This window comes from Thermobia domestica, chromosome 18 (genome assembly GCF_964235325.1).
Source record: "Thermobia domestica chromosome 18, izTheDome1.hap1.1, whole genome shotgun sequence".
Lineage (NCBI taxonomy): Eukaryota > Metazoa > Arthropoda > Insecta > Zygentoma > Lepismatidae > Thermobia > Thermobia domestica.
In genome coordinates, this window is record NC_137471.1 from 85,741,699 (window position 1) to 85,756,636 (window position 14,938).

Consider the following 14,938-nt stretch of genomic DNA (forward strand, 5'->3'; position numbering starts at 1 on the left):
AAAAACAAATAACTGACTCGTCTCGTGATAATTATGGGCCTTCCTCATATAAAATGCAGAATGAAAGAAAGAGAGAACTTGCCACCCTCGACTTCATTGTTTACGTCTAGTTCATTTAGTATGTAAATATTTCTGACACCTCTATCATTGGTATTTTTGTTGAAGTTTAGTGTTCCTTTTCACCATCGAGACTGAGACACTTGATATACAGTTTCTCTTTGCACCATTCATTTTTTTTTTTTAATTTAGTGAATAACTTAATCATCATCATAGGTATTCTGCCATTGAATTATTGACAGGTCATTTGCCGCAACTGAGAAGCTTCCTTGCTCCACGATCTTCCGATAACCTCTTCGCCTCCACGTACGATTTTCTATTTTGATATCATCCATTAATTGTATCTCCTTCGCCCTTTCTCTTTCTTTCCTATACCGCTGTACCCTCTAGCAAGTCCCTCATGATATAAGCCCTTCTTAGCCAATGTCCCAACCAGTTTCTTTTCCGCCTCTTAATAACATCTAAAATTGTTCTTTACTCCTCCACCATTTCTAAGACCCTCTTATACGTTTTGTGCTCGACCTAGCTAATCCTCTCTATTCTTCCTCACACCCACATTTCGAAAGCTTCCAGTTGGTTTTCATCATTTTTGCATAATGTCCATGCCAATAACTTAAAAGTAATAGAAAATATAAAAATGTATCAAGTGAACCAGGTACTATCATACAAAATAGCCCGAGTATTAGGCCTATATGAAATAATAATGTGTAACTTTCAATATCCAACAATTATGAAGTCATAAACTGCACATTTAAATTTCTGATCAAGATTTGTTTTGATTTGATTTTGAATGACGTGGACCTACTGTTTAATGCTAACTACAAGAGATCACGCAGGGAACCAAACCCGGGTCTCCCACACCAAAGGAGCGTATGCTAACGGCTTAGCCATGAGGGAGCTCTCTGGTCGAGAAGTAAAGATTTGGAAACCGTTACAAAATTTCAATGCTCTCCGACCAGGAATCGTAACCCACGAGACGAGAAACAAAGTTTTCTCTTCTCGATTTTCGATAAGTTCTTTCTCGTTTATTCTCAGAAATTTGTCTCGTCTCGTTATTTTAGGCTTAGGGTATTAGGGATTAGATTTATGGGCTTTTCGCATCTATGGTCATGTTAGCCCGTCATACATATGAGAGATGGTGTCCCTCGGAGATCATACTGCCCGGGAAATAGGACAGGGGAAAAGGAAGAGACTTGGAACCATTATGTTAAGTACCATCCCGGCATTTGCCTGGTGTGAAAGAGGAAAAACTTCACTGGGGAGGGCTGGCCTGAAAAAGCTGTTACACATTTTGTAACGAGTGTAACCACCGAGAATCCAACCCAGGACCGATCGTACCAAAGATGAGAGCGTTAGCGACTACGCTACGCGGGGCCACCGTCTCGATTTGTAAATTTATTAACAAAATTTATGGACTTTTTTTTCCTAATATCATCTAGAAGTTGTCCCTTCCTTCCCCGTCACGAATTCTATGATATAAAACATTTGATCCATATTTATTATTGAAGTTGTATCGTGCAATGACTTGCTTATCTCTAAACGTTGATAAATGCTCTTCATTATGTTCACACAATCAGTTTATCCTCTTGGTTCCGTGCACCAAAGACGCGTTCAAATCTCATTTCATTTATATTTATATTGGTGAATCGCCTACCAAGGTTTGAGCCAAGGACCACACGACTAATCGGTAGCACGCAAACTCAAAGTATTTAACCTTTTTTTTTTTTTTTTTTGCTTGTTTTGAGAGGTTACCCTGATCCTTTGTAGGTGTGTTACGTATGGTTGAGTGTTCCCTTCTCCACGCTCTTCTAACACCAACCAAATGTCGACGAAACTCCGCCCTTTTCCCTGCTCGTCATTTCCGGGTGTGTGTATGGAGGGGGTGATAGTGATCATTGATCTATGTGCTTAACTTACTGAAAGCACTCTTAGCTGGCAACCCTGTTCCTTTCTGCTTGACGGCACCCATCCCCTTTCAGCTTCAGCTGTTAAGCTGCAGTGTGTGCGACAGTCACGGAGTAGCCACAACGCGCTCTGGTCGTTTTGTGTGTACCGCCCACGATTCAAACTTCGCATGCCCTTTCGGCAGAATTTATTCGTCCATCAATACGTAGCAACAGGGTGGGGTGGTGGTGAACGCACAAAATGGCTGCCACGGTTGTTCAACCATCAACGTCATGTCGTCTGGGGAAACATACCGATAGTGAACTAAAAGCTAAATTCGATGCAGAAGTAGTGGAGAAGTTAATTCACGGACAAACAAGTGAGCGGAGTGACGTATTGACAAAAGAACGATATCAGCAGATAGTTAATGAGGTAAAGGAAGGCAAGCGGTTACGGTTGAACAGGCAACCGCTCACTTCCAAATTATATAGACGTTTAAGAAGATTTGATATTATTGACACGGGCCAGGAAGAGAAATTGGTTGAAAATATTCCCGGAAATACAGGAGACGTCAGATATTATTGTCACACAGAAGAGTTGTTTGATATCTTGAAGATGGTTCATGAGAGCAGAGGTCACAAAAGGACTCGAGGTAGGTTATTATTATTATTATTATTATTATTATTATTATTATTATTATTATTATTATTATTATTATTATTATTATTATTATTATTTATATGGTCGTAGCTAGGATATCAAAGGTGACACGCCACAAAATATACGCGTGTTGGATACGGAGGCTTAAATGGTGGTGCTTTCATCTATGGCGCAAGAGGGTCTCTGGTTCGATTCTAGAAGGTCATATGAGGTTGAAGTGGACAGCATTATGTCTTTGGGATTTCTCAGAGTTCTCCTGTTTGCTTTTACATTCTCATTCCACCAATTATTTTTTATTCATTCATTGTAATTAATCGTCCGATTTTCTAAGGTGAGGTTTATAATTGTAGATTATTAAAATATAAATTTAAATAGATACCTCCAACAACGTACATAGAGCTATATAATAGCTGATACTGCATAGTGTTCCATTTGAATTTAAATCCATTATGGTTGCAATTCAAATAATTATTAAATATTTTTGTTTTTGGAGCTATAAAAACTAAAATATTTAAATATATATACACCTAGGTCTAATTGTTTCTAGCAACAAAGATTTCAGTAAAATTCACGACGAATCAATTAAAATCGCTAAATTACAAGAATGTATAACACGAGAAAGTAGGGTGGATAATGCAATGAACATGATAATAACAATAAAAGAATAAAGAATTTTATTGTCAACCATATTTCCCGGGTAACGTACCGGTGTTGTTTGGTTTACAACTGTTACAAAAGTATGGTGTCCCAGAAGCTGCATAGTTTCTAAATATTAAGATTTGTTTCATATTTAACTTCGATATTTTTCTGATCATTTGAAACACAATGATTGAAACATGTAATAATACCTAAAAAATTCTTGGACATCTTCGACTTAGAGGCATTGTCCCCAAAATGATGAATATTATAATATTCATAGCAGCTCTGCTAAATACCAGCGAGAACACAAGTATGAAGTCAGGAATCATCCAAGAGTTTCTTAATTCATTGACAGGTATTTACATGTTTTGTCAGTAGTGAAATTATACAGGATGATACCTACAGCTTGAAATGGGATTTGAACTATTGTAGTGTGGTAAATGCTCTCCTGTCGAGAATTGAATCCGGATTACAGTGTACCCCAAAGGAACGCGTACTAGTTACTAGATTTTGTGAGAAGAATTCTCAAAATTTTCTATTCAAACATTGTAACTGTTGTCAGTAATTTAGATTAAGCTTCTGTACCTGGGAGACAAATAATTATCGAAAATGATGTAATTTAGTTGTATAGAAATTTATACACTGCAAGAAAATAGTGTTTGAACATGGTTTGGACCTTTTTTCTAAACCAATTTAGGTCATTGTTTAACATGTCCAAAATTTGTCCTGCATTGTACTATTAGTGAACAACAAGTGTCTAAAACATATTCTAATAATAGTTAATAGGATCTGCCCTAAGAGTTCTCAAAATGTCTCTTACTTTCTGATGTATTCAATGAGTGTATAGGCAGAAACGATTTGTAAGTGAGTAAATGCCAATGTGTCAAGTATCTTAATACTGTCTGAAAAGTCATTCACACACGTAGGTAGTGCGAGTATACGTTTTGAGCAATCGTAAGGCAGTTCCTTAATTACTAGCAGGATGCACTGTAGATTTTTTTTTTTTTTTTTTTTTTGTTAATTCATGAAACCTTCAGGACAATGTTGGATATGTTAAATAATGTTCAAAAGCCGTTTCTGAAAAGAAAATCCAAACATTGATTTATAATTTGCAGGGTAGCCTATATCCACATTAGCTCTACTACATTTGTACATAAGCTGAAAAATAAAAGTATAAGTAATCACGTCTAACATGATGCTGTAATATTAAACTACACTCTTAACATACGTAAGATAGTTAACATACGGCGCATATTATAACAATAGTAATTGACATTAAAATTCCGCTAATTATTTATGTCGATCAAACTTTGTATAATTATTTTACTAAGAACTAACTCTAATTGTATGCTAATTCTCATTTTATTTTACGAAAAACCTTAGTGTAAAAACGTCATGAATGCAATTCCCATATATTATTTTAAAAACATGACAAGATACTTAATCGTATATTTTCATAGTTTGTTCATATGAAACATGGCAATATCCATATTATTATATATGAAAATCAATGTATATTAAAGTTTACTTGTACCATCAACTTGAGAAAAGGTTTATCCTTGCTGTTAATAAACAAAGATCTGCCGAGTCACACCTAACTTTATGCATCGAATTGTTCAATTGAACAGAACTCAGCATAGGCCTATATAGAATGTTGATTGTCTTTATAACTTACTTTGATAATACATTTTAATATTTATTTTTTTTTTAATATTTTAAATTCGATATGATTGAAATATCATGGATACATAATATAGCTCCCTCGTGGTTAAGCGGTTAGCGTACGTGTTTTTGGTGTGGGAGCCCCGGGTTCAATTATCGGTGGGAGCTCATGTGGTTCGTATTCCACGTTAAGCTACAAGTCCACGCCTCATATAGCCTCGCTGCTGAAAGGGATGCTAAACTTAAAAAATCAAATTATAAGTTCTTAATAATAATATATTTCATTATAATGATGAATATAAATGTTTTAAATATATTGCTTTAATATAGGATTTGCGCTTGAGACGAGACGAGACAGAACTCTTCCAATAGAAACATAGCCCTACATTTTTCGAGACGAGACATTACAGTCATAACACTTTCTTTTGTGACGAGACAAAACCATCTACTTTTTTCTCGTGTGCATAGCTTATAAGCCTGATTACAGTTTTTTAATATTATTATTATTATTTCAATAATAATAATAATAATAATAATAATAATAATAATAATAATAATAATAATAATAATAATAATAATAATAATAATAATAATAATAATAGGATTAATGAAATTATCAATCAATATGGTACTTACAATCAAAATTTAATGTGTTATTAATGTAACATGTCCACAAATGGTAAGAACGGAATATAATGTTTAGTGGAGTACATGATACCTTTTGGACACGATATTAAAGTAAGTCACATATCAGAGAAAATTAAAGCAATCTTGCCTATAGGCTTTTAGCTACAGGGCTTCGTAGTTACATCTAAAGATTCCGAACAAAAATTTTGTTATGCTTAATTTAAATTGAAAAGTAATAGTTTATGTTAATGGTAATTCTTTTAAATGTTTGCTTATGTTCATATCAGCAAGGGATAATATTTCTAGAGCAGTGGGACCGCTAGAAAAATAATGTAAATTTGACTTGGACTTACGTCCCTTGTTCAACACGTAGGGTATACAGGATGAAACCTACAGTTAAAGTTGGATTCACCAGGAATCGAACATGGGACCTTATGCACCAAAGAGCACGTGCTGTAGCTATTAGACTAGCTAGTAGAACTGAACATAATTTATTTTGGTAGTGGACTAGGGGCAAGTCAGGAAAATGTCAGCATTATACCTGAGAGAGGAACAAAAGAGAAGCAAATCACCACTTCAAAAAGTAATTGCCTGTCTCTCGGATTCGAATTCGCGACTGAGCTATCCCTTCCTTACAAGTAAATTGGTGTCTGATTGTAAGTTGAATGAAATATTGCATCAAATTTCATAACGATAGAATTATATTTGAGATGAGATTTCCCTTTCTGGATTGTGTAAATCGGAAGAACGTTTTTCATGTGTGTGTGTATCATTTGAAATACGTAATATTCATGTATCATTATACCTAATAAATAATTTTGTTCTTTATTTTTCAGTTATGGAAGCAGAGCTCAAGAAGAAATACTGCAATATAAACAGGAAGGAAATAGATATATATCTTTCATTATGCGTCAAATGTCAAATGAAAAAACTGTCTCCCAAGAAAGGCATTGTTATACCTAGGTCCATAACCACATCACGATGTCAGGTGGACATAATTGATATGCATCAGACTATTGGATGTGATGGTGATTATCGGTTTCTTCTCATCTACGAAGACTGTCGGACAAAATTCCTCTTACTTCGACCGCTGAAGACACACACAGCTGAAGAAACAGCTGATGTATTACTAGATATCTTCTGCATTTTTGGAGCTCCATGTATTCTGCAGAGTATTAATGGACAAGACTTTACTCAAAGCGTTTTAGATAGTCTAACTTTAATGTGTAATAGTATTAAAATAGTTTGTGGTGAATCTAATAAGTTGGTGATCCTCCAAGAAAACTCAATATTGGAAGATGTGAAGAACATGCTAAATATTTGGATGGTCAAAAATAATACCAAAAACTGGTCCAAAGGTTTACGATTTATTCAAAGTGAATTAAATCGTCGTTTTGATGTTGATATTCAAAGAACTCCTGCTGAAGCTTTGTTTGGTGTTCCCCAAAGAAATGGAATAACAGATTGGTGTTCTTTGCCAGAAGAAATGCTCAAAGAATTACAAACAGAGGAAGATTTAGAGAATATAGTGGCAAATTTTGGCACTGAAGATAGTAGTGAATCCAATAGTGATGCAAAAGGTACAGAAATTAGAACACTTGTTACGGATAATTATGTCGCAAGTAATGAACAGTCGTGTACATATTTGAAAAGTGAAGAATGTTCCGATTCCGTGATGAATGATGCGTACAGTGAACTTAATGTGAATGAAATAACAAATGAATCAGTTGAATGTAAGCCAAATATAAGTGAAATTAAGACCGAAGATTTGGAGTGTGAGAGTGAGTATTTGTTTAAATGTAGTTCAAGTGAAAATGAACGAGTAACGTGCAATAAAATGAAGCCAAAGATACGACAAGAAAATGTTGACCAAGAACAGGAAAAGCAATTTTATGACCTCGATGGCTGTCAAAATGAACATGTTAGTTTACATGCGAAAGACTCGAAAATTATTTTCCAGTCTGATTGTGAGACAGACATTTGTGATAAAACATTTCAAAGTGATACCAATGAGATTGATTCGAAACAATTAAGACTTGATCTAATATCTCAAAGCAATGTTAATTGTGATCTAACAGACACATCTGTTGATGAAAACAGTGTTACAAACAGTAAAAATTCAATTATATCTCAAAATACAGGTGCCATCACATCCGTATCCAAAGAGTGGCGAGTACGGTGTTTATGCACGCGTTACTGTATTGACAAGAAATGCAAATGCCGCTATAATTCCTTGAAATGTAATTCAAAGTGTCATAAAAATGGTCCTTGCAAAAATAAGTAAACGACAAAATAGGCATAGCTTTAAAATTACTGTTATAGTTTATTATTTATTTACTAATTGTTCTGTATAGCGTAGTGGTTATCCTGCGTGATCGAGAAGTCTAGAAAAAGGCAAAATTTTCTGTAATTTGTTTAGCACTATGAGAAAACTGGGGGAAATGATTGACTTAAGAAGTAGCAAAATTGTGTATAGAAAACCAGAAATAATGACGTCTGTTGTCCGCCTCACGTATCACCAAATTGAACATGCGTCATGCAGTTCATTTATTTTAACAAAATTCAAAATTCAGTCCGTGAAGTCAATATACGAGGGGGTATCGGAAAGTTTTAATTATCACCATGATAAACTATTAAGAGATAGAGCATTGAGTTTTATGTATTTTCTTAAGGCTTCTCTACATAGCCACCATGCAGAGTCACACATTTCTCCCATCATTTTTTGATTTGTCATTGTAGAACTTCAGATTGCATGATAATCCATTGTTTCACCTCCATTATGACGTCATCTCTATAGTCATAATGGCGATCCTGAAGTGCTTCTTCATCTGTAGAACAGGAAGAAGTCGTTTAGTGCCTGATCGAAAGAATAGAGCGATCCAGAAATGTTTCAGAGCTACACTTGGGCAGGTTGGGATGCATGAACTGCTATAGATTGTACGTAAAGAGACAGCCCCCATTAGTGACCATACCGCGACGTCACTGGTGACATTTCACTTAACATCATCTCAGAAGTGAGCAATAATAGATGTCAGTGACAATACCACCATTCTGAAGGTAGTCTGTACGAGAGTCGCAAAAAAAAAAAAAAAAAAAAAAAAAAAAAAAAAACAGAGCATGACCTGACTGGCATTTTCGGAAGGAGGTAAAGAGGAGTGCTTCCACTTCCGGCTCATCTCTTTTGTTTCAGGATCATATAGATAGATTCAGTATTCGTCCATAGTTATCAGACGGGAAAATATCCTTCTCACCTTACCCTAAAAGATTAAACAAGTTACTCTACAGGTCACACTGTGTTTATTCTTGAAGAGGAATCAACAAAATTGGAACCCAACTTGCAGACATCTTAGACAAATTTTCCACACTCTACCACAACTAAGTCCACTTTGTTGCATAGAATTATGATTGGTTATTCGTGGATTTTCCAGAATCAGCTCTTCGATTCTGATCAATGTAGTGATGGCGTCCGTAATTGATTGACGTCCAGGTTTTGGATCATTTTTAAGCAACGTGTAATCATTTTGGAAATTCCTCTTACGACAGTGTCAAGGGACGAATAATTACCACCATACACAGGCTTAATTCCATTATGAATTTGCTGGGTGCTGTAACGTTTCAAATGTAGAAATTAATCACGTTACGAGCTTCTATTTTCTCCATCTTGCACCTTACTGACTACTACCACTACCTATGAAGAAAATATAGTATACATCAATAATTTTCACTAAATCATGCATATATATTTCAATTTCTGAATAGGCCAAGTTCCATCAAAATCACTCAATAACTTTTGGGGGATAGTTGAAAATTTCCGATACTCCCTCGTACACTTTAATAATCAGCAATCAACACAACATCGGTAACAGTGAGGAAGAAAGTAGGCAGGAGTTTATATTTAAAGGTAGAATTACAGTATTCACCTGGATGGGCTAAGGAAAAACCCTCGGATACTTCAGTTGGAGTGGCTTCGAATTCGAACCTGGGATCTCCCTATTGTTAAGTAAGACCGCAAATCATCTACCTAAACTCGTTCGGTTTAATTCTAGATTAGTTGTAAACAGCATTGGTGTAAAGAGATTACGGTTACACCAATGTTTCAAAATACCAACCCAACATGAGGGGCCGCAGTGGCTCAGTGGTAGAGCGTTCACCTCTGGCGAGAAAATCAATGGACAAAATGTTGTCCGCCACAAACCTACTTAGACTGGGGAATGAACCAGGGACACCTTGCACCAGAGGTAAGAGCTCTACCACTGAACCACCGTGCCGATTATTATTATTATTATTATTATTATTATTATTATTATTATTATTATTATTATTATTATTATTATTATTATTATTATTATTATATATTTTAACTTGGTTTCTAACCTCTCAATAGCGGCAGGCAGGTAGCAATGTGCTTTGCAACAGAAAATCTGAGCTGACTTTGTAATTTGTGAAAATCGACTTCTCAAACAGCAACAAGAAATCAGAAATACCTATTTAAATTTGAGCAGCAGCAATAGACTTCGGTGTGGCAGCAGCTGAGTCAACAACAACAACAAACAGCACTGTTTCTACAACAAAAAATATTTTTCTAGTTAATTATTAGTTAACTATTAATAGAGATAGTTATCTATTTCTATTTTTTATTGTGCATGTATTTAGATATGTTACATTATAGAACTTTGTATAGGCTGCATACTATTTAAATTGACTATACAGCTATGTTTATTATATATTATATAGACCTATGATTTAAATTATTTTTTTATCATTTAGATAGTACATGATTCGTTGTTAACCATAGAAAGCAGTGGTGCCTACCCCCCTCATGTCCATGACGCACTCCCCTCAATTGTCTATCCGTAAGTGTTCTTCCATGGAAAAAAAATCTTTTCGATTGATTTTTACACCCCCTCAAACATATTTATATAGATTTTTAACCCCCCAAATATTTCAATGACGCAGTTTGCGCCATAGCCCCTCTTCGTGGGCATCCCTGATAGAAAGACTTATATTGCATTATTGAGGGAAAAAGAAAACGCTGGTATCCCCTCCCCACACATACACACACACTTGAATAGCTGCATGAAATGTCCCTACATTTTGCTTTAGAAAGATGGTAACCCTATCTGCTTGTCTTTTACTTATAACGCTATATAGCAGTGATAATCAAGCTGAAGTTCGGGGGGCGCGGTGGCTCAGTGGTAGAGCGCTCACCTCCGATGCTTGGGGTCCCTGGTTCGATTCCAGCTCGCGCCGTGTGGACTTTGTGATGGACAAACACCGTGCTCGTGGGTTTTCTCAGGGTTCTCCCGTTTCCTCCCACTTTCTTCATTCCACCATTTCATTCATTTCCCATCATCACCGTCTCCTTTAGCCTAACCGGCATAATCGTGAGACGTAAAACTTAAAGATTTCATTTCATTTCATTTTTTCAATCTGAAGTTCGGGGTGACTTCTTAGGGGGAACATAAAATTTAAAATAACAGTTTTATTAAAGGATCTATACGGTTTGCCATAAGGACCAGCTTGTGTCATGTAATCAGGTCAAAAGTCATATTGCGTGCTAAATCGAATCTGGAGATTCCAAATCCAGGTGTGAGATATTTCAAACACGTAACCTTCGAGTGGGGCACCCTGGGTAATTCGCAGAAGATGCACATACTTTATTATTATTGATTTTACTTAAATAACTTGATTTTTGACTATGTTCTATCCATGTTTACCCTACGTGCTATATGTCGTTTTTAAGCACTTCAATATGTCTTTGCAATAACCTTTCAATTAGCCATCTCCTTGTTATAGTTTTGGAAATAAGTGGATGACTTCATTTTGTATTCATTGATTTTTCCACTGACTTTAATGTTCATGTTTCGTGCTTTTTGTACCATCCATTTTTTGACAATTTGCTTTTGGAATATAGAATCTACAAAGTCTGTTATATATTTAATCTGAACTTCAGCTATCTCCTTCTTTTGATTTTTGAGATAAGTGGAAGAAATATTTGTTTTTCCATCTATTTTCCATTGACACTAATGTTAATGTTTCGTGCTTTTTTCTTTTCTTCTTTTGACTAGGTTTCATCCATTTTAGAACAATTTGCTTTCAAAATATAAAATCTACATAGTTTCTTCTACATTTGAGCTGCATTTCAGCCATCTTTCCCAAAGTCTGTTCACATCATTGCAACCGGATTGACCCTTTTGTGACATGATTCTTTTGTTGATAGGAAAACAGGAGTGTTCAATTAATAAATAATAAATTCTATTATTTGTTTTTGACGCCTATAGTATGAATTAAGCATATCCGAAATCTGGGGTCACACTTTTTGAATGGAAAAATATTGTTAAGGATATGAGAGAGAAAAAAATGAATGTCTCTGTTATATAGTATTCAAAAATTCTTTTTAGATTTGTTTTCCTACAGTCAATGTAAGTAGGAGAAACACAGCTACTAAAAACACCTTTAATAGTTATCTTTAATTGTACAAGCATATAGACATTCTTTATTATTATTATTATTATTATTATTATTATTATTATTATTATTATTATTATTATTATTATTATTATTATTATTATTATTATTATTATTATTGTTTCAAATATGTGCTTAGGTGCTTTCTCACTAAAATATATCCAGGAAGATGAACACTGAATCAAAAATAAAGATCTGTTCTTGAATATCTGAACAGTTAACTGTATGATTTGACTTAAGTTATATCGGTTTGATTTCCAGTTAAAACCCAACCTCACTTAGTTACAAGTATAAAAGCATAACCGACGACATGAACCAAAATTACATTCTACAAATAATATTGGTGTTTCATAAATATAATGCTCCAAAGATAAGACATATAGCTACCAATCAAAAACTTAGACACTAGCACTAGCATCATTGAAATAAATAATAATATTATACAATAATAATATTAATACTTACTGATCATAGAACCGGTTGCTAAAAGGTTTGAATAACACATAACCGGTTTGAATAAAAGTTTGAATAACCGGTTGGTCATAGCAGTGACACATACATTCCTAACAGTTTCAAATATACTTCTAATAATGACACAAATACTAATTATAATATTAGGAAGTCAGAAAGATAGTAAAATAAGCTGAAAATATACAAGCAAAAATCCACACGTAAGTCTTTAATGTTTTATTTACCCTATAAATACGATATCTTAAAGTATTATCTAGTTGTGTTAAAATGAATCGAACAAACTATAAAGCCTTAAAATGTTTATAGCAAGTCGTTGAGTAAAATTAGATATGAAACAGAGAGAGAGGGGGAGAGAAAGAAAGAACGAAAGAAACTGAGAATAAAGAAAGCAAAATCCCCTTTCGTTTGGTTTTCTCCTTTTCCCAATGTTCCATTTCCACAATATCCGAGAACCCTTAAAAGATATCCCTGAGTGGTCATAGCACATCCTGAACTGTCTCATAAACTACAGCCAAATATCCCGAATACGGCAGAGAAAACAAGCACTAGGCTGTTTTATATGCCGCGTGACCACAGGATAAAGGAAAATAAAAAAGAAATGTTCTAACACGTGAAATAAAATGAAATAACATGGAGAGGATGAGTGTTCTTTGGGTTTTTCTTTAGTGGTTCATATAGATCTTTGGGATTTCTTTCTTGAGTCTACAAGAAAGAAGAAAAATAAAGGAAAAATAACATTATATTATTGCTGGAAAGTCTTCTCAGTTGCCAAATCAAATAAAATATTCCTATTGTAATTTCTTTGTACTATTTGTGTTACCAATGGAACAAATAAACAGCTTTATAGAAGTTATACGCTTCTTTGTTTGTTTTCGTTTAATTCACAAGCTATTAAGGTTCCAGGTTTGAATATCTTTAAACTGAGCCATATACTCATACTATTCTAATCCACACTGTAAGAAATAGCACAGTGTTTAAATATTTTATAACAGATTTTGCAGAGAAAATTGATAAAAGAAATGTTTTTTTTTTTTTAATGTAATGCGCATATCTAAATAGCGTTAATTCTCAAAACAACATGAGGATTAGGATCAGGAATTAGATTTCTGGGTTTTCGGGATCTATGGTAATGTTAGTCCGTCATGTATGAGGGATGACAACCCAAGGCGAGCACACAATTCGAGGAAAGGGAAGGAAGGAAGAAAGAGGCCTGAGACCTGTGTGTTAGGTACCATTCTGGCATTTGCCTCATGTGAATGAGGAAAACCCAGAGAAACCTCATTCAGGAAGGCTGGTCTCAGAAAGCTCTTATAATTTTTCGACCGAATGTTCCCACCGGGAATCGTACCCGAGAGTATCTACAAGGGGTGAATATGTGTCATCTGGAGGTGTTCAAAATAGGGATGCGCACGAGACGAGGCGAGACAGAATTTTCCTGACAAAATTCGAGTCGAGACAGCTATTCCAATAGAGAAGAATACATTTTTCGAGTCGAGACATCACTTTTACAGCACATTTTCGAGACGAGACAGCCTCAAATCTTGTCTTGTGCGCATCCCTAGTTTAAAAAGAGTATCGGTAATGTGTACAGTGTCCTATTGTGTCTAAAAGTAGTTTCTTTATTTTTTGCAGTGCTCAGAGGCACATCAAAATAATGTTCTAGAAGAACGTATTTAAAACCTTCTTGTCAAACACTTTGAAAATAAAGTTTCAGTATATTTTGCAACACATCTGGGATATAGTTGGAAAACACAGTATGGTGACTATATTTTGATATATTCAGTTACCAAACTCCGGGAGGTAATTCCTTATATCAAATAAAAAACTGTATACAGGGTGTAAAAAAAGGTTGTTTACAACGCTTGGGAGGTGATTCTACAGATGAAAACAAGTAAAAATGTCTACGTAACACAATGTCCATCTCGGCCTCCTAACCGAGCTACGGACGTCCAAAAGGGTGGGAAAATGAACTTTGAAGGCTAATTCTGGCAAAACGACAAGAGATAGAAGGGCGGTGTTAGGTGGCCCACACAGACTCTCAACATGGACTATCCAAAGATACTAAAATTAGATGTGTACAAGGCGAGCACTTCACATACATCCTCTCACCTCACTTTGCCCTCATAACGTCCGCGGCATGCTTCGCATCCTTTGGGAAATCCCTTGCGCTCGCCTTGTACACATCTAGTCTTAGTATCTTTGGATAGTCCATGTTGAGAGTCTGTGTGGGCCGCTTAACACCGCCCTTCTATCTCTTGTCGTTTTGCCAGAATTAGCCTTCAAAGTTCATTTTCCCATCCTTCTGGACGTCCGTAACTCGGTTAGGAGGCCGAGATGGACATTGTGTTACATAGACATTTTTATTTGTTTTAATCTGTAGAACCACCTCCCAAGCGTTATAAACAACCTTTCTTTACACCCTGTATAATCATACTCCAGAAATACGCCCTTTTAGAGTTACAGCAAAAAA

At 35.1% G+C, this 14,938-nt stretch overlaps 2 protein-coding genes across 2 annotated transcripts in view; both read left to right on the top strand.

Annotated features, from left to right (window-relative positions):
- LOC145675151 (uncharacterized) overlaps positions 1-14,938 on the top strand; it is a 363,179-nt gene that overhangs the window by 48,368 nt on the left and 299,873 nt on the right. The window lies entirely within an intron of this gene.
- Positions 1,976-13,791, top strand: LOC145676214 (KRAB domain-containing protein 2-like). The gene is made up of 2 exons (XM_081747137.1): positions 1,976-2,593; positions 6,366-13,791. Exons 1-2 carry the CDS (start codon positions 2,203-2,205, stop codon positions 7,811-7,813), a joined length of 1,839 nt encoding a protein of 612 aa, XP_081603263.1. The 5' UTR covers positions 1,976-2,202; the 3' UTR covers positions 7,814-13,791.